Source organism: Hyperolius riggenbachi, chromosome 7 (assembly GCF_040937935.1).
Source record: "Hyperolius riggenbachi isolate aHypRig1 chromosome 7, aHypRig1.pri, whole genome shotgun sequence".
Taxonomy (NCBI): Eukaryota; Metazoa; Chordata; class Amphibia; order Anura; family Hyperoliidae; genus Hyperolius; species Hyperolius riggenbachi.
Genome location: NC_090652.1, coordinates 207160411 through 207185032, shown reverse-complemented (window position 1 = coordinate 207185032; position 24622 = coordinate 207160411). Strand labels below are relative to the sequence as shown.

Genomic DNA, 24622 nt, shown 5'->3' with positions numbered 1-24622 from the left:
CGAAGTCTCTGCCAGTCTGTGCAGGGAACCGAAGTCTCTGCCAGTCTGTGCAGGGAACCGAAGTCTCTGCCAGTCTGTGCAGGGAACCGAAGTCTCTGCCAGTCTGTGCAGGGAACCGAAGTCTCTGCCAGTCTGTGCAGGGAACCGAAGTCTCTGCCAGTCTGTGCAGGGAACCGAAGTCTCTGCCAGTCTGTGCAGGGAACCGAAGTCTCTGCCAGTCTGTGCAGGGAACCGAAGTCTCTGCCAGTCTGTGCAGGGAACCGAAGTCTCTGCCAGTCTGTGCAGGGAACCGAAGTCTCTGCCAGTCTGTGCAGGGAACCGAAGTCTCTGCCAGTCTGTGCAGGGAACCGAAGTCTCTGCCAGTCTGTGCAGGGAACCGAAGTCTCTGCCAGTCTGTGCAGGGAACCGAAGTCCCTGCCAGTCTGTGCAGGGAACCGAAGTCCCTGCCAGTCTGTGCAGGGAACCGAAGTCCCTGCCAGTCTGTGCAGGGAACCGAAGTCCCTGCCAGTCTGTGCAGGGAACCGAAGTCTCTGCCAGTCTGTGCAGGGAACCGAAGTCTCTGCCAGTCTGTGCAGGGAACCGAAGTCTCTGCCAGTCTGTGCAGGGAACCGAAGTCTCTGCCAGTCTGTGCAGGGAACCGTAATTGCAGCTTGTAACAAAAAAAGATAACGCCACCCTTCTGCTGTACCGCTCAATGGGCTACTGTAATTTACCAAATTTCAAAGGCAGCTGTGAAAATCTTTATGAATTAGCACACAAAGGTCTAAAATACCGAATGCAGTATTTTTCCTCCCAGATTTTTTTTTTTACCGCAAAACCTTTTATGAATTGAGGCCAATGTGCAGAATTATGCTTCAGGGCATCTGTATTTTTTTCTGCATGCAAAAAAAGCATTTAAGTGTGAACTAACCCATTGATTAAGCTGTGCAGAAAACATACAAAAAACAAAGAAGTGTGACCCCTGCCTAAAACAGAACAAAACTCATGCACAGCACACAATGAAAAGGCTTTATTCCACATATATTTGCAGAAGAAATCCACTGCTCTGTGTTTGGTTACCAAGATTAAAGTGTCTAAGTCATTCTTATCTGCTGTGAATAGACTGCAAAAGCATCTCTGCAGCTCTCTCCCTATCCAGGAAACACTGAGGCTTAACCCCTTCAATGCTCCCTGCAAAGTGAAACCAAGTTCTAAACTCCAGGTTTTTTTTAGGATTTCCATAAATTATAATGAAAATTTGTGGCTAATCTTTTAGAGCAGAGAGGAAATTCTTTAAGCACTGAGCTCAAGTGCATGAGGACCTGTGGGAGAAAGGAGTAGAAGAATTGTTAAAATTAAATTTAACATATCAGTAGTGTGCAGCAGAAGCATTATATGGGTCACATTGCAATTCCTCTGATCAGTTTGCACTGCGAATTCATAAGATACAGTGCATGCAAACTCTTATAACCTCCTGAAAATGGTCATGTCAGTAAAACATTTTCAAGAAAAGGTTTAGCAGCATTTACATACACACTAAAGTGTGAAAACCACCTTGATATGAATAATTACCCCAAGTGACTTTTACAAAATGTGAAGACCTATTAGGCTGGTTTCACACCAGGGCGTTGCGTTTTAGGGGACGTTAAGGTCGCATAACGTGCCCCTAACGCAACGCCTGGTGCTCTCTGATGTGGACATCAGAGTAAGCCGCGTTGTGCAGCTCACTCTGGCGTCCGTGATGCCGTGATGCGTACTCTTGGACGCATGCGGCATCACGTGGTCCCGCACGGCCAATCGCCGCACAGAGCGGCCGCTCTAGGAAGTAAACACTGCACGTCACTGAGTGCAGTGAATATTAATTAGCCATGTGCCTGGCCGCTCTCCGCTCCTCCCCAACATTACTGAGCATGTGCAAGCAGTCTAACGCGGCTCTGCCGCTTATAAAGTACTGCATGCAGTACGTTGTCTTATGGCGCAGCGTTACTAAGTAACGCAACGTGGGCATAGTGAACAGCCCATTGATTTTTCATTGCTGTGCGGTGGGGTGCGTTACAGGCTGCTCTAACGTGCGCCTGTAACGTCCCACTGTAAAACCAGCCTTAAGGTATTTATTTTAGGTAATATTGCATGACAACTGTCATAGGACCTCAGTAAGAGGGGTTTCAGGCCTCAGTCAAAAGTGGGCTGTGCCCTACTGTGTAAAAATATTCTTCACTTTCTGTTTGTAGCACTGTGGATAATTCAGTAAGGTGTATATAAAACACACGCGCACACACACACACACACACTCTCAATTTACATACACAACTCAAATAGCAATATTGATACAAACCTTACAAATAGGTAAAATATATGCACTAAAACTATGACTTAACAGCCACTATAAAAGGATATTTTCAAAAAATGTCTAATAGTCATAGAGAAAAATTAAGACTCCACAACAGGGTAGGACCTAGGACTGATTTTTCCTGCACAGAGTTGTCATCCCTTTAAAATATATACAGTGCTTTTTTTAGTGTCCATCTGAGATGCTACAATGTTAAGACTCGGCCGTCAGTATGAAAGGCTCACGTAGATTTGCTACCGTTCATTAAGTGTTTTTCTTTGTCTAGCATTTGGCCGTGGTGACTTAACTTCTTGACTATAGTCCCAGGGATCAGGGCAGCAAGTGCTATGGCCAGCAGCTTCAGCAGTGTACCCCAAGAAAACATATCATCTAGAGATTTGATCTTCGACAAAATGGAGCCTGTCTGGACACAGATAAAGTTATAAGGCAAGAGACCTGTAGGGAAACAAAAATACAAGATTGTTCAGGACTGTTCTTGTAAGGTTCTTGTAAAGTTAATACAAACATCATGATAAAGTATGACCATGCAGTGTTCATGCTTATTCCAGGTCAGTATGGGTGCCCGTACATTACTCTATTTGTGCCATCGATATCCGGCCATAATGATCGAATTTGACAGATACTGATGCTACAACATCACTACCTGATCGATTTCAGACGAAATACATCTTAACGATTGATCCTGATGTGGAAAAAAGATCTTGCAGCGCTAGTGGGGTTCAATTACCCGGCGGCCGATGGGCCTGACAGACTTCCAGTTCGTATCCCTCCATTTAAAATATGTACCCCCCAGACCCATGATAAGTGTTGTAGTGCAGTTTTGGCTCACTTGTCTGCTGGTGCCCCTCCTCCTGTGTTCTTCTTTCTCTGTGGCTGCTGGGGGCCACTGTACCACGCGACACCACTGCATGTACAGGACGTCAATACATGCGGCGAGTTACAGGGTACAAATGCCCCCAGACAGCCATAGAGAAAGAAGCGGAACATAGGAGGTGAGACTGCAACACTTGCCATGGGCCCGGGGATACATAAAACCTGTGGTGCCTGGCAGGCGGAAGCGACTGAACAGATTTCATGTTAAAATTTATTGGAAATCTGTTTGCACTACACTGGCAGCAATAGATGCCTCTCTGATCATATCAGATCTATCTGATGGTCGAATCTGCTAACCATCTGCCAAGTGTATGGGCACCTTAAAGAGGACCTCCATCCTAATATACAAGATCCTGCAGCCTTGCTGTAAAAAATAAATAAATAAAAAAGTTGTAGTTACCTGAGGAGTCTTGTCCCACAAAGCTGTCCCGAAGACCCCACATCCCTCAACTTCCAGCACCTGGCCCCTCCTCCCCTTTCTCCCCAGCGAAACAACGCCCTGCTATTTACTGCAGTAAATAGCTTGGCGTTTTTCTCCAGGGAATAGTATGGCGTTGTTTCGCTGGGGAGAGAGGGGAGGAGGGGCCAGGTGCTGGAAGTTGAGGGATGTGGGGTCTTCGGGACAGCTTTGTGGAACAAGACACCGCAGGTAACTACAACCTTTTTTTTTCTCTTTTTTACAGCAAGGCTGCAGGATCTTGTAAATTAGGATGGAGGTCCACTTCAAGTGCCATGTCATGTGCACAGGGATATGCAACACAATGCATGTACATATATAGCACAATTCCTGTTAATATTATCAAATGAAGTTTCTGCTAAGTCAAGCCAGCAACAACCTGCAGTTGACAAAACAAGTAACTTTTATAATGCACTTTCTTCTGGCAGACTCAAACGCTTGAGCTGCAGCCACTATGGCGTGCTCAATAGGCAGTAGCAGTAGGGAGTCTTGCCCAAGACTTCCTACTGAATCGGTACTGGCTTACTGAACTGGAAGAGCTGAGATTCAAACCCAGGTCACTTGTGTTAGTTGAGGCAGAGCCCTTAAAGTGAACCCGAGGTGAAAGTGATATGGAGGCTGTCATATTTATTTCCTTTTAAAGAGACTCTGAAGCTAGTCTAAATTCTCTTTTTTAACCTGTATTCATGTTAAGCCCCATAAGCCCAGCTAAACCGTCGCTATCCCGCGGCAAAACGAGGGGTTAATACCCCCCAAATCCCCTCCGTGGTGCCCGGGGAGCGCTTCCTGATTGAGGCAGAGCTACAGCCATAAGCTCTGCCTCAAGCGCGTCAATCTCCACTGATCGCCGCCTCTCCCCCGCCTTCTCAATCTGCATTCACAGAGAGGGGCGGGGAGAGGCGGAGATCCGTGTGGCGATTGACGCGCATGGAGGCAGAGCTGTGGCTGAAAGCTCTGCCTCCATGAGCATCAAAATCCACGACCAAGAAAGTCATGGATTTTGCAGGGGGAGATTTGGGGGGTATTAACCCCTCCTTTTGCCGTGGGATAGCGGCGGTTTAGCTGAGCTTATGGGGCTTAACATGAATACAGGTTAAAAAAGAGAATTTAGACTCGATTCAGAGTCTCTTTAAACAATACTAGTTGCCTGGCAGTCCTGCTGATCTATTTGGCTGCAGTAGTGAACTGAATTACACCAGAAACAAGCATGCAGCTAATCTTGTCAGTTCTGACAATATTGTCAGAAACCCCCGACCTGCTGCATGCTTGCTCAGGGTCTAGGGTTGAAAGTATTAGAGGCAGAGGACCAGCAGGGCAGCCAGTCAACTGGTATTGCTTAAAAGGAAATAAATATGGCAGCCTCCATATTTTTCTCACCTCGGGTTCCCATTAAAGGAAAACTGAAGTGAGAGGGATATGGAGGCTACCATATTTATGTCCTTTTAAACAATACCAGTTGCCTGCCAGTCCATCTGATCTATTTGGCTGCAGTAGTATCTGAATTACACCAAAAAAAACCCACAGTTAATTGTGTCAGATCTGACAATGTCAGAAACACCTGATCTGCATATGCTAGTTCAGAGTCTATAGCTAAAAGTATTAGATATATTAATTCACTTGTATTATGCGCTTTGAGTCCTATGGGAGAAAAGCACTTTACAAATGTTATTGTAGGGTAGATTGTTCCTGTTGACTAAGCCATAGTCAGCAATAAAGCATGGAGGCAGATGACAGCCCTCAAGTACATACATCAAAAAAAAAAGAAAAAAAAAAAAAAAGAAGGTTTTGGCAACTTTTATTTGTTCTGACAGGTTCTCTTAAAATTGTGAAACAATAACTAAACATACCAATAAGGACGGAGATAAAGAACTGTCCCACAGGGATATTAAGGATGGGTGAAGAGAGGTTTAGGAACCAATTAGGCGTCATAGGAAATAAGCGTAAGAAGAGGAGGAAAAAGAAAAGGCCACTGCGGTTTTCTTCAACCTACAAATAAAACAAAAATATTTAGCTAACGTTTACATACCCGTAAGTGGGTAAAAACTAGAATGCTTACAGTAACATCTTTAGTTTTCCTGCATCTACTGTCCACAGAACAGTATATTAATCAATAAAGAACATACTTCTATACAGTTATGGAATCCTCTATAAAAGGTAAAACTGTATTGCTGTGATTAGCCGATCAGGTTTAAAAACAGACACAAGCTAGACTGAAGTCAGTTGTGGCGGTTGTTAGGGGTCATTTCAGCTGAGACCTTAACGTGTGTGCAGGTGTTCCCTGTTGTTGTCTAAAGATCCAGCATCCTGAACCTTTAAACAACAGCAGAGCTCTTTGGTCCCCTCCTTACCCCCCACCCCAGAAGCAGCTCCATTGTCCCTTCTCCCATCTCCATAGCAACAGTACACATTGCTAAGCTGCAACTGAGGAAAGTATCTGTATGAGCTCATGCACGTAACAGCCCTAGGGATCAGGTTCTAGTCCCTACAGATGACAGGTACTGCCTGTAGTTTTGTATCATGTAGTTTTATACCATAGTTGATTTGTTTGCTTATTTTGAAAACAGAACAGTTATCTGATTGGCTGTTGTAGACAGCCTGAATGTCCTTTCCTCAGCGTGTGAACTGAGATACACTGGTGAATTATGCATACATATGATGGGAAAAGGCTGCATGCAAACATTGTTTAGATTCATGTCTAAAATGGCCACACGCCTGTCGATTTTTTGCATCAATATCTGGCTGATTTGATCAAATTAGCTAGAAATCGTGAAATAAAAATGCTGCAAACTATTCCCAAATCGATGAATTTTCATCCAAAATCGTCTGATTTGATCAATCACAGCAGACAGAAAATCTTGCTTGATCGGCGGGTCGGGAGTTCATCACTAACAAGCGATGCAGGCAGCAGAGCTTACTCTCACCTGTACACAGCGCGGTACCGGTGTCTTCTCCCCGCTGGCTGCTCCTTCCAGTCTCTTCACTGTAAGTCCCGGGGTTCCTGTGAGACGCAACAAATGCTAGAGGCCAAATACTGGAAGCCTCTAGTGGTCACATAAGGTACAGTATGTGCCACGGTGCCCCTAGCGTTTTGCCGCTATAACATCTGTTACGTCACACAGGCGCCCCGGGACTCAGAAGTGAAGAGACAAGAAGGAGCAGTTGGTGGGGAGAGAAGACAAGAGAACCACAACGCAGGCAAAGGAGTGTGAGCTTCGGCTACTTCCTGCACTGTCCTGGGGGGAGGGTAAAACTGGAAGACTTGGGGACCTGGCAGGTAGTGTGCACAGATTTTCAATACATTTTATGCTAGAATCTATTGTGTAGTGTGTGGAGGGATTCCATCAGATAGATCCCTTTCTGATCAGGTAATGATCTGAGAAGGATCTATCTAATGGCTACATAGATCAGTGTATGGCCACCTTTACACCCTGTGGCTTCTTTAATCCTTTCCCCTGAAAGCTTTTAACATTCTGCAACAACCCTGATCAATAGTGCAAACACTTTACATAGCAGACTTTGTCCTCTCTACAGTGTTTCCACACGACTGTAACACAGGCAATATTATCCAACAACACGCCACAATTCCATCTGCCAGCCAACATATCCAGCCTCCATCTGTCACTGATCTGTGGAAGGAAGAACAGCCTGACCTGCCAGAGAAGTTGGTTATACTCACCAGCTTCTTCCTGCTCTGAACCCCACAACAAAGACCTAACTAGTAGCAGTGTTTAGTCTCACACATTAATATCACCCAACATTGAGGTTTCAGAGTTTCAGATTAAGTATAGTTTGTCATCTCATTACCTTTCTCTGCAGCATTGAGACCTTTCCTGGAAAGTACCTGACCACAAGGTGCTTGCCAAAAGCACGCGAGAGAAGGTAGCAGAATGTGGCCCCCAGTGAAGTCAGTGTACAGCACAAAAAAAGGCCCATCCATGGTCCAAACAGAGCTCCACCCAGCAAGTTCTGTAGCAAAACAGCACAAACTTAGACAAGGCACATCACACAAATACATATGTGTCATTATAAAGAAAAAAGTGAACAATACAACCCCATTTCCAAAAACAGTTAGGGCCGCTTCACACAACGTAATTAAATGAACCAGATCCTAATTATGTAAACGGATCCTATGTTAATCAATAGGATCTGCCCGGGCCATCTGCCCAGGCCGTTCCGCTGATCAGAGTGCAAGTTTGGTGCGGCCATGAGTGATCCAGATCGACGAATGCATGGCATTCACTAACTGTACTCCTGCATGGATGAATAACTGATGCCTTATAAAAATGAGCCATTTGAGCAGTTTTACAAGGATCAGTTTTTTTATCCATGGAGTGTGAACTGGCTCTCATGATGCTCTGTAATATTGACAAATACAGAATGAAATCACCTGCAAATTACACAAACCCTACAATTGTTTGGAAATGCTACAAAAGACAATAAGGTAAAATGCTAAACCTGAGAAATTTTTTTTAAAAAATATACTGTATGCCCATTTTGAATTTAATGCCAGTAACACATTTCAAAATACAGAATTGCTCAAATGAAATTAGGATTCTGACTAATAACTCTCCTGTTTCCATTGCCTAATAAATCATTTCTGCTGTCTGAAGTCGTACCAGAAAGCTGGATCCTGGAATAGCAAAGCTCTGCTTGTACAGGTATGCACTGCAGAAGAGGAGAGTGACATAGCTATGATGCTCTCTTTTGTACTCCTGCAGGAAGTCAGCCAGTTCTCGTAGGTCATCCAGATCAGAGGGAAAAACCAGAGATCTGCAAGAGACAAGCAGAACAAGCAGAAAAGAGTTAGAAAAACAAGTTCTGAAGAGTAAACCAGCAACAACAATGCTTCTATAGCAGTACAGATTTCACATGACTGAACTTCAATATTTCAGAGATGAATGCTCAATTACACACAAAATGGATTTTAGCTTTGGATAAGAAAAACAAAAGTTTGCTTTCCTAAAACAGAAAGAATTTGCGATAATTCAGGTTGGAGTGAGCTCGAGATGTCTCCCAGACACCACTGCTGAATATATGCAAATTAACCATTGGATAACCATTGGATAAAGCAGACAGTTTAAGGTAAAAATGAGCTTTAGGCAAGCAACAAGCTTGGGCCAACCCTTGATGGCCACCTTGCTTTTCTGGTAAGATTTGTTGAGCGAATATAAACCAGGCCCTTAGACTCTTTCAAGGCCCTAGGCACCTGCCTAAGTTGCCATGTGGATAATGCAGCTCTGGGATAAAGTGGAGGAGAACTTCTGTTCCCATTGCTGAGGTTTCTCACTTTCCTTTTCCAATGACAAATGGTCACCAATAGTGATGATCATAATCTGCTAATTTTTTGTGTACATTTTCGCATTACAATTTGTAAGTTAAATTGATTTAGTGCAATTAATTTGTAATTTCGCATAAATTTTGCTTAATTTTGTGCAGACCTTAACGGTTAATAGCAAAGTCCCGATACATGTTATTGCGACAAAATTGAGGAAAAATATTTTTAAACTGTCATTTTTTTGAGTTTAAAGTACCTCTGAACTGTTTTTTTGATCCCGCAATGGTGTTTATTTATTGTATGTATAAAGCGCCAACATATTACGCAGCGCTGGACATTAGTTAAGGTTACAGACAATATATAGGGATGACATACAGCAATAAGACAATACAGGAATACATGAAAACCAGATCATGCAGCACAGTATGAGCACAAGGTTGTGCTTAGTCAGTCACTGGATGAGAGCATGGAGATTAGGCAAGTCGAGTTCACTCAAGAGTTCACTCAGATCCATAAGATGGGTGGTGTACGGTAATTGAGGTGCGTGAACAGGTAGGAGACATAAGGAGGAGGATCCTACCCGAATGTAGAGGGAGAAGTAGGGACACGAAAGGTAGGTGACCAGAGTTCAGCTGCAGGTTTGGAGCACTTGTGAGGGGTGGTAGGCCAGAGTGAAAAGGTGAGTTTTGGGGGCCATCTTGAACATGTTGAAGGAGGGGGAATTCCTAATGGGGGGGGGCGGGAGGTAGGGAGTTTCATAGTGTTGTAGCAGCTCTTGAGAAGTCCTGGAGGCGTGCATGGGATTGGGTGATGCGGGGGGCACTCAGGCGAAGTTCGATGGAGGAGCAGAGTGAGCGGCTAGGTGTGTACCAAGATTGGAAATGTAGGTTGAGCAGGTTTTGTTTACAGATTTGTAGGCCAGACACAGCATCTTGAATCTGATTCTGGACTGAATAGGAAGCCAGTGGAGGGATTCAGAGGGGAGCCGCGATGGTGGAGCAATGGGAGGAGTGGATAATTCTGGCTGCCGCACTCATGACGGACCGCAATTCGGGTCATATAAGGAGACCAGACAGAAGGACGTTGCAGTAGTCAAGACGGGAAATTATGAGGGCATGGATGAGGAGTTTGGTGGTGGTAGAGGTCAGGAAAGGGCGGATCTTGCAGATGCTACGGAGGTGGAAGTAGAAGGACTTTGTGAGGTTTTGGATGTGGGGGGTGAAGGAGAGTGCGGTGACACCTAAAAAGTGAGCTTGAGAGGTAGGCAAATGGTAGTGTGATTAACAGCGACATTCACATCTAGGAAGGTCAGGGATAGCCGGGGTGGGAAAATCATGAATTCCGTTTTGTCCAGGTTTAGTTTCAGGAACCTAGCGGACATCCAGGAGGAGATGGCTGATAGGCAGGAGACCTTGTCCATGGTAGTGGTGGATAGGTCAGGGGTGTTACTGCACACGGTGTGCAGGGGAGCTGCACTGTGTGCAGGCTTGTGGTGATTGAGCTCGGAATGATAGTGTATTAAAACAGCCATTAGTACACCATTGGACCTATAAGCAGCGAGTGAAGGGGGCAGAACAAAGGGCAGGCAGAGAGGAGGAAGAACTGCCACTACCTCCTTACCATAATCAACGTTCTGCATTAAGGCTGAGCAGAGCGGGGGACACAGGGGGCACTGGAGGAGGAGGATGGTGCTGTGGCCTATGTAGTACCTGGGTACAAATAAGTATGTTGATCAAAAAAAAGGGTTTGGGGTCCTTTAAAAACTATTTTTCCTTTGCATTTTTAAAATAGATTTTCTCAAAAACTAAAAGGTCTTTTTGAAAAATGACTTGTACCCACTATTCTCCATAACACATATAGCAATTTTGGTGACAATAGCATGCTTTGTTATTTACCACTAAAGTTAACAAATAAAAAATAAAAAATAAAGCTAAATTGCTGTACCTGATTACAATTACAAAATGAATTTTCCCAAAATTTCGCATTACGATTTTGCATCGTAATTGCAAATTTTGATGCGTAATTATGACTCTGCAAAATTACTGCTCATCACTAGTCACCAGTAGATGATCAATGAGAAGCAAATCATTTCTTCTTGCATTCACATTTAATGGAAAAGATATGCAGCTTGAAAATGGACCAATCAGAATAACTTCCTCTCAATTTTTATTGGTGCAAGTTCAAGCTGCATAACATTTACATAAAATTTGTCACCAAGATAGAGGATGAAGTAAATCTCTGTAACAGGAATAAAGGCTGGAATAAAAACGGTTAGAAATTGAAATTGATAAAACCCCTTATAGGCCTTTTAACCTTCCTGGCGGTAAGCCCGAGCTGAGCTCGGGCTATGCCGCCGGAAGGCACCGCTCAGGCTCCGCTGGGCCGATTTGCATAATTTTTTTTTTGCTGCACGCAGCTAGCACTTTGCTAGCTGCGTGCAGTGCCCGATCGCCGCCGCTACCCGCCGATCCGCCGCTATCCGTCGCGCCGCAGCCGCCCCCCCCCCCCCCAGACCCCGTGCGCTGCCTGGCCAATCAGTGCCAGGCAGCTCTATGGGGTGGATCGGACTCCCCTATGACGTCACGACGTCATTGACGTCATCCCGCCCCGTCGCCATGGCGACGGGGGAAGCCCTCCAGGAGATCCCGTTTTGAACGGGATCTCCTGATCGCCGATCGCCGGCGGCGATCGGAGGGGCTGGGGGGATGCCGCTGAGCAGCGGCTATCATGTAGCGAGACTTTGTCTCGCTACATTGAAAAAAAAAAAAAAAAAAAAAAAAAATTAAAAAAAAAAAGATTTGCTGCCCCCTGGCGATTTTTTAGCAAACCGCCAGGAGGGTTAAGAGACTCAAAAGCAGAAGTGGTAGAAATGGTCAGGTTTGTCCCTAGCCATTTAGTCTACCTCCAGAGGCTTCTCCAATTATTCTTGATGCACTTGAAACAAAAAGGAAAAGAAAAACCGAGAGCCCAATATAGTGCAGTAAGTCTAACAATTGTTGGCGAAATAATTAACAGATGTGGATATACTCACAAACACGGGTTACCACATAGGCAACCACTTGAAATGCAGGTGGGGAGCATTAGAACCTGACCCCACTCAGGTTTAAGAAGTCGCACTCTGTAGATAGAAAGAAGGGGACAGTCCCCTCCACCCAAGGTGGACTATATACTGTGCAAATTTGGACAGAGGCGCCAGGCAGGTTACAATGATCTAAAAACAACTAAAAAGGATGAGTACAGGTGGACTTACCTCCTGAAATGATGGACAATCGAGATTGTTCAAATCACAAATAATTTATTTTGGCACTCCGCAATGCGTTTCGCAGGTATAACCCGCTTCATCAGGCAAGGAGTGCAAGCTCAAAAAGGTCCAATAGTGGCAATGCGCCTCTGTCACAGAGGCGTATTGCCACTATTGGACCTTTTTGAGCCGATTCTTCTTGAGCCTACCACTGGTTCCCAGGACCCTCTTTTTCTTTGTGGCTGTGGTCCAGTCCATGAACAAGCAGGGTCTCACTGTGCAGGCGTACTGACAGCCCTGGTGCCTGCATAGTGCAGTGTAGGGACGGGAGCCCAGGCATGCGAACCTATTTGACAAGCCCTTGTAGAATAGGTCCAGAGGATCCCAGCGCTGAAACAGTGAGATTGAGGGCAATGAGGGAAGCCTGTGAATTATCCAGAAGCATCCCTCAACTGAGGTAAGTATCTAACTTTTTGCCCTAATTTGCCTTCAAGTACACTTTAAGTACCTTGAACTTTCCCAACTTAAATCAGTACATACAGTGGCTTGCAAAAGTATTCGGCCCCCTTGAAGTTTTCCACATTTTGTCACATTACTGCAACAAACATGAATCAATTTTATTAGAATTCCACATGACAGACCAATACAAAGTGGTGTACACGTGCGAAGTGGAATGAAAATCATACATGATTCCAAACATTTTTTACAAATAAATAAAGTGGGGTGTCTGTAATTATTCAGCCCCCTTTGGTCTGAGTGCAGTCAGTTGCCCATAGACATTGCCTGATGAGTGCTAATGACTAAATAGAGTGCACCTGTGTGTAATCTAATGTCAGTACAAATACAGCTGCTCTGTGACGGCCTAAATTGGGAGCAACAACACCATGAAGTCCAAAGAACACACCAGACAGGTCAGGGATAAAGTTATTGAGAAATTTAAAGCAGGCTTAGGCTACAAAAACATTTCCAAAGCCTTGAACATCCCACGGAGCACTGTTCAAGCGATCATTCAGAAATGGAAGGAGTATGGCACAACTGTAAACCTACCAAGACAAGGCCGTCCATCTAAACTCACAGGCCGAACAAGGAGAGCGCTGATCAGAAATGCAGTCAAGAGGCCCATGGTGACTCTGGACGTGCTGCAGAGATCTACAGCTCAGGTGGAGGAATCTGTCCATAGGACAGCTATTAGTCGTGCACTGCACAAAGTTGGCCTTTATGGAAGAGTGGCAAGAAGAAAGCCATTGTTAACAGAAAAGCATAAGAAGTCCCGTTTGCAGTTTGCCACAAGCCATGAGGGGGACACAGCAAACATGTGGGAGAAGGTGCTCTGGTCAGATGAGACCAAAATGGAACTTTTTTGCCAAAATGCAAAACGCTATGTGTGGCGGAAAGCTAACACTGCATATCACTCTGAACACACCATCCCCACTGTCAAATATGGTGGTGGCAGCATTATGCTGGGGGTGTGTTTCTTTAGCAGGGACAGGAAAGCTGGTCAGAGTTGATGGGAAGATGGATGGAGCCAAATGCAGGGCAATCTTGGAAGAAAACCTCTTGGAGTCTGCGAAAGACTTGAGACTGGGGCAGGAGGTTCACTTTCCAGCAGGACAACGACCTTAAACATAAAACTAGGGCAACAATGTAATGGTTTAAAAACAAAACATATCCATGTGTTAGTATGGCCCAGTCAAAGTCAAGATCTAAATCCAATCGAGAATATGTGGCAAGATCTGAAAACTGCTGTTCACAAACACTGTCCATCTAATCTGACTGAGTTGGAGCCGTTTTGCCAAAGAGAATGGGCAAGGATTTCAGTCTCTAGATGTGCAAAGCTGGTAGAGACATACCCTAAAAGACTGGCAGCTGTAATTGCAGCAAAAGGTGGTTCTACAAAGTATTGACTCAGGGGGCCGAATAATTACGCACACCCCACTTTGCAGTTATTTATTTGTAAAAAATGTTTGGAATCATGTATGATTTTTGTTCCACTTCTCATGTGTACACCACTTTGTATTGGTCTTTCACGTGGAATTCCAATAAAATTGATTCATGTTTGTGGCAGTAATGTGACAATGTGGAAAACTTTAATGGGGCCGAATACTTTTGCAAACCACTGTATTAGTTGTAATAAAGTAGATGCATGTTCCGAAGGAATATTCTTCTGGTCTCATGATGTCAAATCTCCCATTTTTTATTCAAGTGAAGCCGTCTAACAGCGGGAGTGTATGTGCAGCTAACGGGCAACCCCTGCAAATGCTTAAAGTTAACCTGAGGTGAGAGCAACATGGAGTGTGCAGTATTTATTTCCTTTTAAACAATACTACTTTTGCCTGGCTACCTTGCTGATCCCCTGCCTGTAATACTTTCAGCCATAGACACTAAACATGCATATGCAGATCAGGTGTTTCTAACATTATTGTCAGAACTGACAAGATTTGCTGTATCAGACACTACTGCAATCAAAAAGATCAGCAGGGCTGCCAGGCAACTAGTATTGTTTAAAAGGAAATAAATATGGCAGCCTCCATATCACTCTCACCTGAGGTGTGTGTGTGTCGATCACTCGAAAAGCCTTGACCGATTTAAACTAAACTTGGTATACAGATCCCTTACTACCTGGGATGATATGTTCTGGGGGTCTCGCGCCCCCCTGCACACCTAGGCGGAGTTACAAACAGCCAATCATATTCCACCCATTTAAGTCAATGGAAAAAATGGAAAAGGCTGTCATTCTTACAGTAATCAAGCCAGAGTCCCCACACTTGGCACAGTTGGTCACTTAGTGACCGAGGTTACAAATCCAGGAAAAGTGGGCAGAGCATAAAACAGCCAATCAAATTTTAGCTATTCATTTTTAATGGAAAAATGTAAACTGCAGCCCTTCTTACACTTAATCGCTGGGTTCTCAAACTTGGCACACTTGGTCACTGGATGAATGAGATTAAGATTCAGGAAAGTGGGTGGAGCCTACAACTGCCAATCAAAATACACCTATTGATTTTCAAGTAGAATATTTAACCTGCTGCCATTCTTACACTGTTAATGGCAGAGGCTTCAAACTTGCTACAGTCAGTCATTGGGTGACTGGGGTCCAAATTCACTAAAGGGGCAGGGCCACAAACAGCCAATCAGATTTCCTTGTTGGATAAACTGCTTCCATTCACACATTTTGATGCCAGGAACCTGAAAGTTCACAAACTTGGTCATTGAGTGACTGTGTGGCCAGGTTACAAAAAAGTGGGCGGAGTTAAAACAAATTTCACTGGTCAAATATAAACTGCAACCATTCTTACCCTGTTAATGGCAGGGTTCTCAAACTTTGCACAGTTGGTCAATCAAAATTCACGTGTTGATTTTCAAGGGGAATATCTACATTGCTGCCATTCTTACACTGTTAAAGAGACACTGAAGCGAAAAAAAAATGATGATATTATGATTTGTATGTGTAGCACAGCTAAGAAATAAAACATTAAGATCAGATACATCAGTGTAATTGTTTCCAGTACAGGAAGAGTTGAGAAACTCCAGTTGTTATCTCTATGCAAACAAGCCATTAAGCTCTCCAACTAAGTTAGTCGTGGAGAGGGCTGTTATCTGACTTTTATTATCTCAACTGTTCCTGGGCTATTTACTTTTCCTCTGCTAGAGGAGAGGTCATTACTTCAGACTGCTCTGAAAGACTTATTTTGAATGCTGAGTGTTGTGTAATCTGCACATATTATAGAATGATGCAATGTTAGAAAAAACACTATATACCTGAAAATAAAAGTATGAGAATATTTTCTTTGCTGCTAATCTTCTAATAATTATTCATAGTACACAACCAATTCACTATATCATTTTTTTTTTTTTTTCGCTTCAGTGTCTCTTTAACCAGCTGAGCGGTCTGGACGAGCTCAGCTCGTCCAACACCGCCAGCGGCTGCCGCTCAGGCCCTGCTGGGCCGATTTTAATGAAATAAAAAGCAGCACACGCAGCCGGCACTTTGCCAGCCGCGTGTGCTGCCTGATCGCCGCCGCTCTGCGGCGATTCGCCGCGAGCAGCGGCGAAAGAGGGTCCCCCCAGCCGCCTGAGCCCAGCGTAGCCGGAACAAAAAGTTCCGGCCAGCGCTAAGGGCTGGATCGGAGGCGGCTGACGTCACGACGTCGGCTGACGTCGATGACGTCACTCCGCTCGTCGCTATGGCGACGATATAAGCAAAACAAGGAAGGCCGCTCATTGCGGCCTTCCTTGTTTATTCTGGGCGCCGGAGGCGATCGGAAGATCGCCTCCGGAGCGCCCTCTAGTGGGCTTTCATGCAGCCAACTTTCAGTTGGCTGCATGAAATAGTTTTTTTTTTATTTAAAAAAAACCCTCCCGCAGCCACCCTGGCGATTTAATCAGAACGCCAGGGTGGTTAATGACAGAGGCCTAAAATCTGATACAGTTAGTCATTGACTGGGGTCCAAATCCACTAAAGGGGGGTGGAACCACAAACAGCCAATCTGATTTGTTTTCAGCCATTCTGTTATTGGCAGGGTTCTCAGACTTGACACAGTTGGTCAATGGATGACTGGGGTTCAAATTCAGAAAGGGGGGGAGCCACAAACAGCCAATCAGATTTGTTTACTTTCAATGGGAATATACAAATTATTAATACCAAAGACCCCAAAGCTCATAAACTTGGTAACTAAGTGATTGTATGTCAAGGCTAGAAAAAGTGAGCAGCGCCAACAACTAAATTTTTTACATGGGAAAATATAAACTGCGACCATTTTTACACTGTTAATGGCAGGGTTCCCAAACTTGACACAGTGGGCCACTGGGTGACTGGGATTAATATTTAGAAAGTGGATGGAGCCTACAACAAATTCACCTATTGATTATTCAAGGGGAACATTTACATTGCTACCATTCTTATTCAAAATTCACTAAAGGTGGCGGAGCCACAAACAGCCAATCAGATTTCTTTGCTGGATAAACTGCTTCCCAGTGTTCTCCCCAGGCTCTTTTAGCCGGGTGCTCCACCCGGCTAGATTTGGTGACCACCCGGCTGTCATCGGCTCACCTCCTCACCTCCTCCTATGCTATAAGCAGAGTTGCCCTGCATTTTCATCTCAACCCACCCGGCTACTTTTTCATGCCACCCGGCTACTTTTTCATGCCACCCAGCTGGAAAAAAATTCTGGGGAGAACACTGGCTTCCATTCACACAATTTTGATGCCAGGAACCCGAAAGCTCACAAACTTGGTCATTGAGTGACTCTGTGTCAAGGTTACAAAAACTGAGTCAAAAACAAAATTTCCCTGGGAAAATGTAAACTGCAGCCCTTCTTCACTGTTAATGGCAGGGTTCTCAAACTTTGCACAATTGGTGACTGGGATTAATATTCGGAAAAGTGGGTGGAGGCTAAAAAAGCCAATCAATATTAACCTGTTGATTTTCAAGGGGAATATTAAAATTGCTGCCATTCTTGCACGGTTAATGGCACAAGCCTCAAACCTGGTACAGTTGGTCATTTGGGTTCAAATTCAGAAAAGGGGCAGGAGCCACAAACAGCCAAGGACCCGAAAGCTCACAAACTTGGTCATTGAGTGACTGTGTGTCCAGGTTACAAAAAGGGGGCAGAGCCAAAAACAAATTTTACTGGGAAAATATAAACTGCAGGCCTTCTTACACAGTTAATGGCACGGATCTCAAACTTTGCCCCGATGGTCACTGGGTGCCTGGGATTAATATTCAGGGAAGTGGGTGGTGCCTATATTAGACAATCAAAATTCACCTGTTGATTTTCAAGGGAAATATTTGAATTGCTGCCATTTTTACACTGTTAATAGCAGATGCCTCAAACCTGCTACAGTTGGTCATTGGGTGACTGGGGTTCAAATGCTAGAGAGGGGTGGAGTAACAAACCACCAATCTGATTTTTTTACTTTCTATGGGAATATACAAATTATTGATGCCAAAGCTCACAAACTTGGTCATTGAGTCTTTGTGTGTTATGGTGCCCATACATGGTACAATTTTTTTCATTTTTTTTCGATTACATATTTATTTTTTTTTCAATTATTCTGTTAGATTGAATATAAGGTTTTTTCCAACATGTCTGATTGGATTTTTATTAAAAAAAAAAAAAATGGGATTATCTTGATCGAAAAGATAATTTTAAACTTTCATTCGAATCAATCATTTTGGTTGAATAAACAGGAAAATTGAACGTTTTATTGTACCGTGTATGGGCACCTTTAGGGTTAGAATACATACCCGGGCAACGCCGGGCCATCAGCTAGTTCCCTATAAACTAAACAAGCCTCGCCCACAGCTTTTTAGAGAGCCTTAACATTTTCAGACAGTAGCAAGGGCTTATGGGAGCTCAGTCTGGGCAGAAGGAGGGGGAGGTATTACTAGCCAGAGATTTCAGAGGCAGGAGGGAGGAGGAGGGGGAATAGGTTTTTTTTCACAGACTGAGCGCTGAAGATGCAGATGTATGTGTGTAATGTTTACAAACAACATGGCTGCTGTCATTGTATCACAGGAAGAAATAATCATATTCTATTGAAGCTGTTTGCAGCTAGATTTGCTGTGTAAACTAAAATCTAAACCTTAGATAAGATATATAGTCAAGTTACTTGTTATAGTTAGGGCCCATTCACACTACAGCGTTTTGCCAGCGATTTCGGCAAAACGCTCAAGCGCTATCGCTTTTTAAAGTGCTAGTGCAATAATACCCTATGGGCCGTTACCACTTGGGCGATTTGCGTTAATCGCCGGCGATTAACGCAAATCAAATGTGTAGCCTGCACCATTTCCAGGCGATTTTCCGGCGATCGCGTTTAGTGCTATAGAACCACTAAACGCGAAAAAAAAAAAAAAAAAAAAAAATCGCCAAGTGTGAATGGTGATTTTTTTTCTTGTTAATCGCCAAAAATTGCCTTAGCAAAACGCTAGCAAAATGTCTAGCGTTTTGCAAGTGTGAATGGGACCTTCGTTTTTTTTATCTCGGATCCGCTTTAAGGCTGGGAATAGGGCGGGTTTTCAGGCTGCTGCACAACATTAATGACAACACTAATCTTTAACTGGACTAAATTCTTTGCAGATACTATCACGCTTTAGAAATGTATTAAAAGCATACCGCCCAACTTTCTGAGATAAGAACGAGGGACAGTTAAGCCACACCCCTAATTAAACCCCCCACCACACCCCTAGTCACGCATACCATAAAGATTTGTTAAGAAAAATTATGTTGTTTTATAATTCAAATCACACTGTTCTATCCTTGTTAATTTTTCCTCATATTACCATTTGAATATAATAAATCTATTAATTTAAAGGATGGAAATAAAAGATTTTAGGCAATAAAAAAACTTTTTTTTCTGTAGAAAAATACATATATTTACACAGATCTGTAAATCAGTCCTGAAAGACAGACAAATGAGGGAGAAGGTGAGCAGAGGGACTGGGTTCCCAAAGAGGGACTGTCCCTCCAAAAGAGCGACAGTTGGGAGCTATGTCAAAAGTGCGTGACACCACTGTTAAATCCAGCAGCTGTAAATGACTGGTATCAGGAGTCTGGAGACTTGGATCAGGTAAGCTTCTGCATTGCCCGGAATACTTTTGTTGCATCGCCTCGCCCCATTGCTACTTTGACCTGTCTCGTTGAGATCAATGGCCATTGCGATAGGAGGAGAGTACCGTGACGCAATGCGCTATATGTGCAAATGGCTTCAAGGAAACCAGAAATCGTGGGCTTTTTTATTCAATATTATTTAAGGATATTTTTTATGCAGTAAGATAAGCATTATACTTAAGATTTTAATTAATGTAGAAGTTTACACACACAAAAAACGAAGATGGGACATAGCATAATGTTATGTCTTATGATCCACATTCTGTAACACTAAAGTTCTGTGCAGTAAAGGGGTTAGGATTGACTTACCTTGTTCACATGTGAACTTCCCTCCCTACTTCTCTGAACATGCAATTCCCTATCTGATTTCACACACACGCGCGTCTACTAAACTTAGATTTGCTCTGCTACACTATACTACCCACACAGCTTTCAGGTCGAGGGTGAGACATGTCACCCGATACATTTATTTTGGGGAAATCTGTAATGTTGTAAACTATCCCACTTATCCAGTCTTCCACTGGCTGCAGGTCATTAGCCAACATTCTATTTTCCAAGTTACTGACAGAATAACCTTTACAGAAAAGGGATATAAAATTACTGATCGAGTATTATACCATTGCCAAACCATTTAACTTCATCTTGTAATCAAATGCAATGTTTCTGTTGCTAGTCAGATATGAAATACTGTACTGAATGGACTTCTGCCCTCATTCCCTTTAGATTGTAAGCTCGCCCTTTAGATTGTAAGCTCGCAAGGGCAGGGCTCTCACTTTTTTGTGTCATGGAATGTTATTAATTTAATTGCTTGCACTCTGTTATGGCCCATACTCACGGGCTACAAATGTCGCCGCAACACGCGGCGCGCGCGTGTTGTGGTGACAGGTCGCCAGTGAGTATGAGCCGTTGCACAGGCGCGCACCCCGAACCGTCGCTCCTGTCGCCAGGAGATTGGCGCGGTCAATCGCCCGGCGACAGTTGCCGCCGCATCTCCGCCGCAACTGTCGCTAGTCCGCGTGAGTATGCGGACTAGCGACAGCAACACCCAGGGAATACCATCAACTTCCGGCGGGGGAAGGAACAACAGCGACAGCTTCCGCCGCATTAGTTGCCAGGTCCCTCCGCCGTGTGTATGTGGAGGGACCTGGCGACGAGCTGTCGCTGGCCTGTCACGCACACGTGTGCTGGCGACAGGCCACTTTTGCAGCCCGTGAGTATGGGCCATTAGACATTTATACATTTTAGTCATCATGTTAAATTTGCTATTGTAATCAGCAGTTCTGTATTTTGTATCAGTGTTCATATTTGATGTATATCACTGTCTGTATCATTATGTATCCCTTGTTTGTTTTCTTACATTGTACAGCACCACGGAATATGTTGGCGCTTTATAAATAAATAATAATAATACCGTATTTTCCGGCGTATAAGACGACCCCCCAACTTTTCCAGTTAAAATATGGAGTTTGGGATATACTCGCCGTATAAGACTACCCCTCTTCCAACACACACCAAATTAAAATAAAAATAAAAAAAAAAAAATCATATACTGGTGCTATGTATGAACAGATACTGGTGCCGTACTGTATGTGTGACCCAGTATATAACAGTATATAGTCACTTGACTTGTTGCATTGGTCAAATCTCCTTAAAGTGGATCCGACTGGTCAGCTCTCCTTGTCTACCTGTTTATCAGAGCGGTATGGAAAAATAGATTGCGCTCCCTCAGCAGGGAGATCTGAGAGGCGGTAACAGGATAGGGTGTATCACCCGGCATCAATGACACCCGGCGTATAAGACGACCCCCAACTTTCCAGAAGATTTTCGAGGGTTAAAAAGTAGTCTTATACGCAGGAAAATACAGTAATAAATAATAATTCCAAACATCATTCTCTGGATAATGGATTCTGGCAGGTTTTGCACCTGCTCCATTCATGTTGCCACCCGTCCGCTGTAGCTGCTGATTCCTCTGCGCGTCCCGATACCGATTGAAGCCTGGCAGAAGCATGGGGCTCCCTACTGGATTTTAAAAAATTAACTGGAGTCCTACCTAGATACAGGGAAAATTGTTATTGGTCCACCAGAAACCAATGAGAATTTTCCGTTGTTAAGCAGGATTCCCATTGGTCTTTTGCAAACTAATGGGGTTCTCCAAGCTTCTGCTCGGCTTGTACCTGCTTCTCCCCTGCAGTGGACCAAACAGTGGGTGTCAGCAGCAGCAGAACCAAATCCACAGGACAGACAAGTTGGCATTTAGCAACCTGTCTAGTGGGAATGGATACCATCCTTTCCCACTAGCTCCCTCTGCATTCGATTTATGGAACAAAGGTGATACACTTTTACCTCCACTATAGTATATCTATGTCCCCTGTGCCACCAGTACGTAGACATACACACACATCAGAACCAATAAGCACAGCTCTGAACTCACCTCTCCCACATTCCACCAATGATCACCACTCTTCTCCAATCAGCACTGCCGCCAGCCTCTTACAGTCCCGGCTTGATGACAACACACACTGTCAGCTACCTAATCATTATATGCTCATTAAATCTGATTAATCCCAAGCATTTAAAGATCTGGTTCAGTACCACCAATAGCCAGCATTGAAGTTAAAATACAAACCAACAACAAAAACATGGAATTCAAATTTCACATCACATTTCTGAACCCACAGCAGAATCCCATGTGTTTTCCCCATGGCATATAGTGGAAAACGCATGCGATTCTGCTAAGTGCGTTCCCTGCATAAATTGTCAAAGCCTTTGATATGCTTCCCTCATCCTCCCCCAAAAAAGGTAAAGGCTAGGAGCACACAGGGAAATGCAGAAATCCATGCATTTCTACATTTTTGGGTGCATTTTTGTATGGGTTTGCATTTTTCAAATGAGTAAAATAGAGTATCATATAGATTTAATTAAAAAAAAAAAAAACACATCAAAAATGCATGTAAGAACACGGTCCTCTTTGTCTCCAATGAAATACATTAAGTGTTTTTACATGCATTTTTGAGAAATATGAAAGGGCTCACGCTTATGAGCAATGCTGTCCATCATGACCCACCACATAGTGTCCGCAATGCAGTTAGCATGAAAGTCTACAGAATGAGCGTTTTGATAACCACACATTGTAAAGCGCAGATTGTATGCATTTTTTGTTAATCTGGCCTATAGACTTTCATTACATAGTATTTTCCAGACAGCGCTTCAAGATCAATAGATCCTCCACCAATGACTTTCATTATGGGCAAAATCCATCAGCTACAGCATATGCCATGCTCTTTCCTCTCCACATAGACATAAACACAATTAAGCCAAACCAATCGTTCATGGTTCCATAATGCTAGATACAAACAATGCATTTTTTCAGTTGATTTTCCATTCAATCAATTTTCAGTGAGTTTTTCCGCTCAAATTCCCATCTTTTCTTATCAATTTCCATTCACTTCTATGAGAAATCGAGCGGTAAACCGCTCTAAAGTAAAATCGGAGGACGGAAATTATCTATCGAACACAAAAACGTATCGTGTGTACCTACCACAGTCTTCTGCACTGTTTACTTTGATATCCATAGATTGTATTATTAAATATTACATTGCCTGCAGAATTCTACAGCCTGATAGTGTGCATTAGTCACCTTGTGGTTGGTAACAGAAATGAACTGCTCAGTTATGTGGAGAAGACCCAGCAATCATGTAGCTGTGCCTATCATGGCCCTATATAATGCACACTGCCCCCTCCAGGCGGAGCCCACAACCAGCACCCACCTCTCGGCCTCCTGTCCTCGGCCAGGGCGCAGCCGGGTGCTCAGCACATAGAGGTAGAAGGTGGCACTGCCAAACACCAAGAGGAAACCAGGCAGCGAACGCATGGTGCCCAGCAAGACACCGGGGAGACTCAGCTCACTCCGGAACGAGTGACAGTAGCAGCCGAATCCGGGGAGCTATTACCTGCAAGGACAGGAAATAGTGGGCGGTGACAACTAACCATGGCAACTAACAAAATAGAAAAATCGCATTTCTGGACTAGCATAATTCCTCTTTCTTATTAACTTTGATATTACTAGGACAATGTTATTGTCACTAGAGGACAGCAGCAGTACTACAAGTTCCAGCTTGTCACTTCAGCGAATGTACTAGCAGCTAATAGCTGAGCGCAGCACGTATCTTTCCCTACAAAATAAACAGCACGATGTTCATAGTGCTGTCCAATCAGCAGAGACTCCCTCCTATTAACCTTGTGATTGGTCAGCTGTCATTACAGTTTGTTCTGTAATTGGGTTAAGTTAAAGGGGTGGATATTTGATGTGGCTTTTCACCTCCATAGCTTGCTGTACTTTGTTCCTTGCTGAACTGCTGTGAATATGGCAGCTAGCAGACGCCTAGTGCAATCAGTGGCCGTGATTACCATCAACCACCCTCCTGTGAATGCACTCAGGTAACATACTGCTCTGCAAGATGTATAAAGGCACTGAGAGTGTATTCATTACTGCAGTAATCTGGGGATGGTGCTGCGTGTTGTTATACAGAAATGCAAGGTCACATGTATCTATTATGTACTTTGTATTATGCAGGAACAACTGCACTCCTGCCGTTCCTTTTATTTCTGTGTGTAGATTGTAAAACTTCAGCAAAGTTTTGCTTGTCCATAGCTGCATTGGCAGGATGCACAGTAATTCTGTACACTCCGTGGAAGGTTTGTTTGTCCATAGCTGCATTGGCAGGATGCGGAGTAGTTCTGTACATTTTATGGAAGCTTCGCTTGTCCATAGCTGCATTGGTGGTATCTATGCACAGTAGTTCTGTACATTTCATCGATATTTTGCTTGTCCATAGCT

At 43.9% G+C, this 24622-nt stretch overlaps 2 protein-coding genes across 3 annotated transcripts in view; one reads left to right on the top strand and one right to left on the bottom strand.

The window, feature by feature from the left end:
• Positions 1-994: 994 nt before the first annotated feature.
• On the bottom strand, positions 995-23775 carry TMEM41A (transmembrane protein 41A). Of its 2 annotated transcripts, none has more exons than XM_068245070.1 (5): positions 23553-23775; positions 8276-8429; positions 7464-7625; positions 5507-5645; positions 995-2764 (listed from the first exon to the last, which is right to left on the bottom strand). In XM_068245070.1, the coding sequence occupies exons 1-5, from the start codon at positions 23654-23656 to the stop codon at positions 2550-2552; spliced, it is 774 nt and encodes a 257-aa protein (XP_068101171.1). In that variant the 5' UTR covers positions 23657-23775; the 3' UTR covers positions 995-2549. The 2 variants fall into 2 exon arrangements, with proteins under 2 accessions (XP_068101171.1, XP_068101172.1); XM_068245071.1 differs by lacking the exon at positions 23553-23775 and adding an exon at positions 22217-22242.
• EHHADH (enoyl-CoA hydratase and 3-hydroxyacyl CoA dehydrogenase) overlaps positions 23765-24622 on the top strand; it is an 83826-nt gene continuing 82968 nt past the window's right edge. The window contains exon 1 of the mRNA XM_068245069.1: positions 23765-24222. Coding sequence (XP_068101170.1) covers positions 24149-24222 — 74 coding nt within the window. The 5' untranslated portion in view covers positions 23765-24148. The remainder of the gene's footprint in view (positions 24223-24622) is intronic.

What these genes read in the sequence shown, in the direction of transcription:
- TMEM41A (XM_068245070.1), bottom strand. Translation starts at nt 23,656, where the DNA reads ATGCGTTCGCTGCCTGGTTTCCTCTTGGTGTTTGGCAGTGCCACCTTC. An exon ending in CGAGGACAGGAGGCCGAGAG is followed by an intron (nt 8,430 to 23,552) that starts GTGGGTGCTGGT and finishes TGTCTCTTGCAG; the next exon opens with ATCTCTGGTTTTTCCCTCTG. An exon ending in CTTTATCTCCGTCCTTATTG is followed by an intron (nt 2,765 to 5,506) that starts GTATGTTTAGTT and finishes GTTTCCCTACAG; the next exon opens with GTCTCTTGCCTTATAACTTT.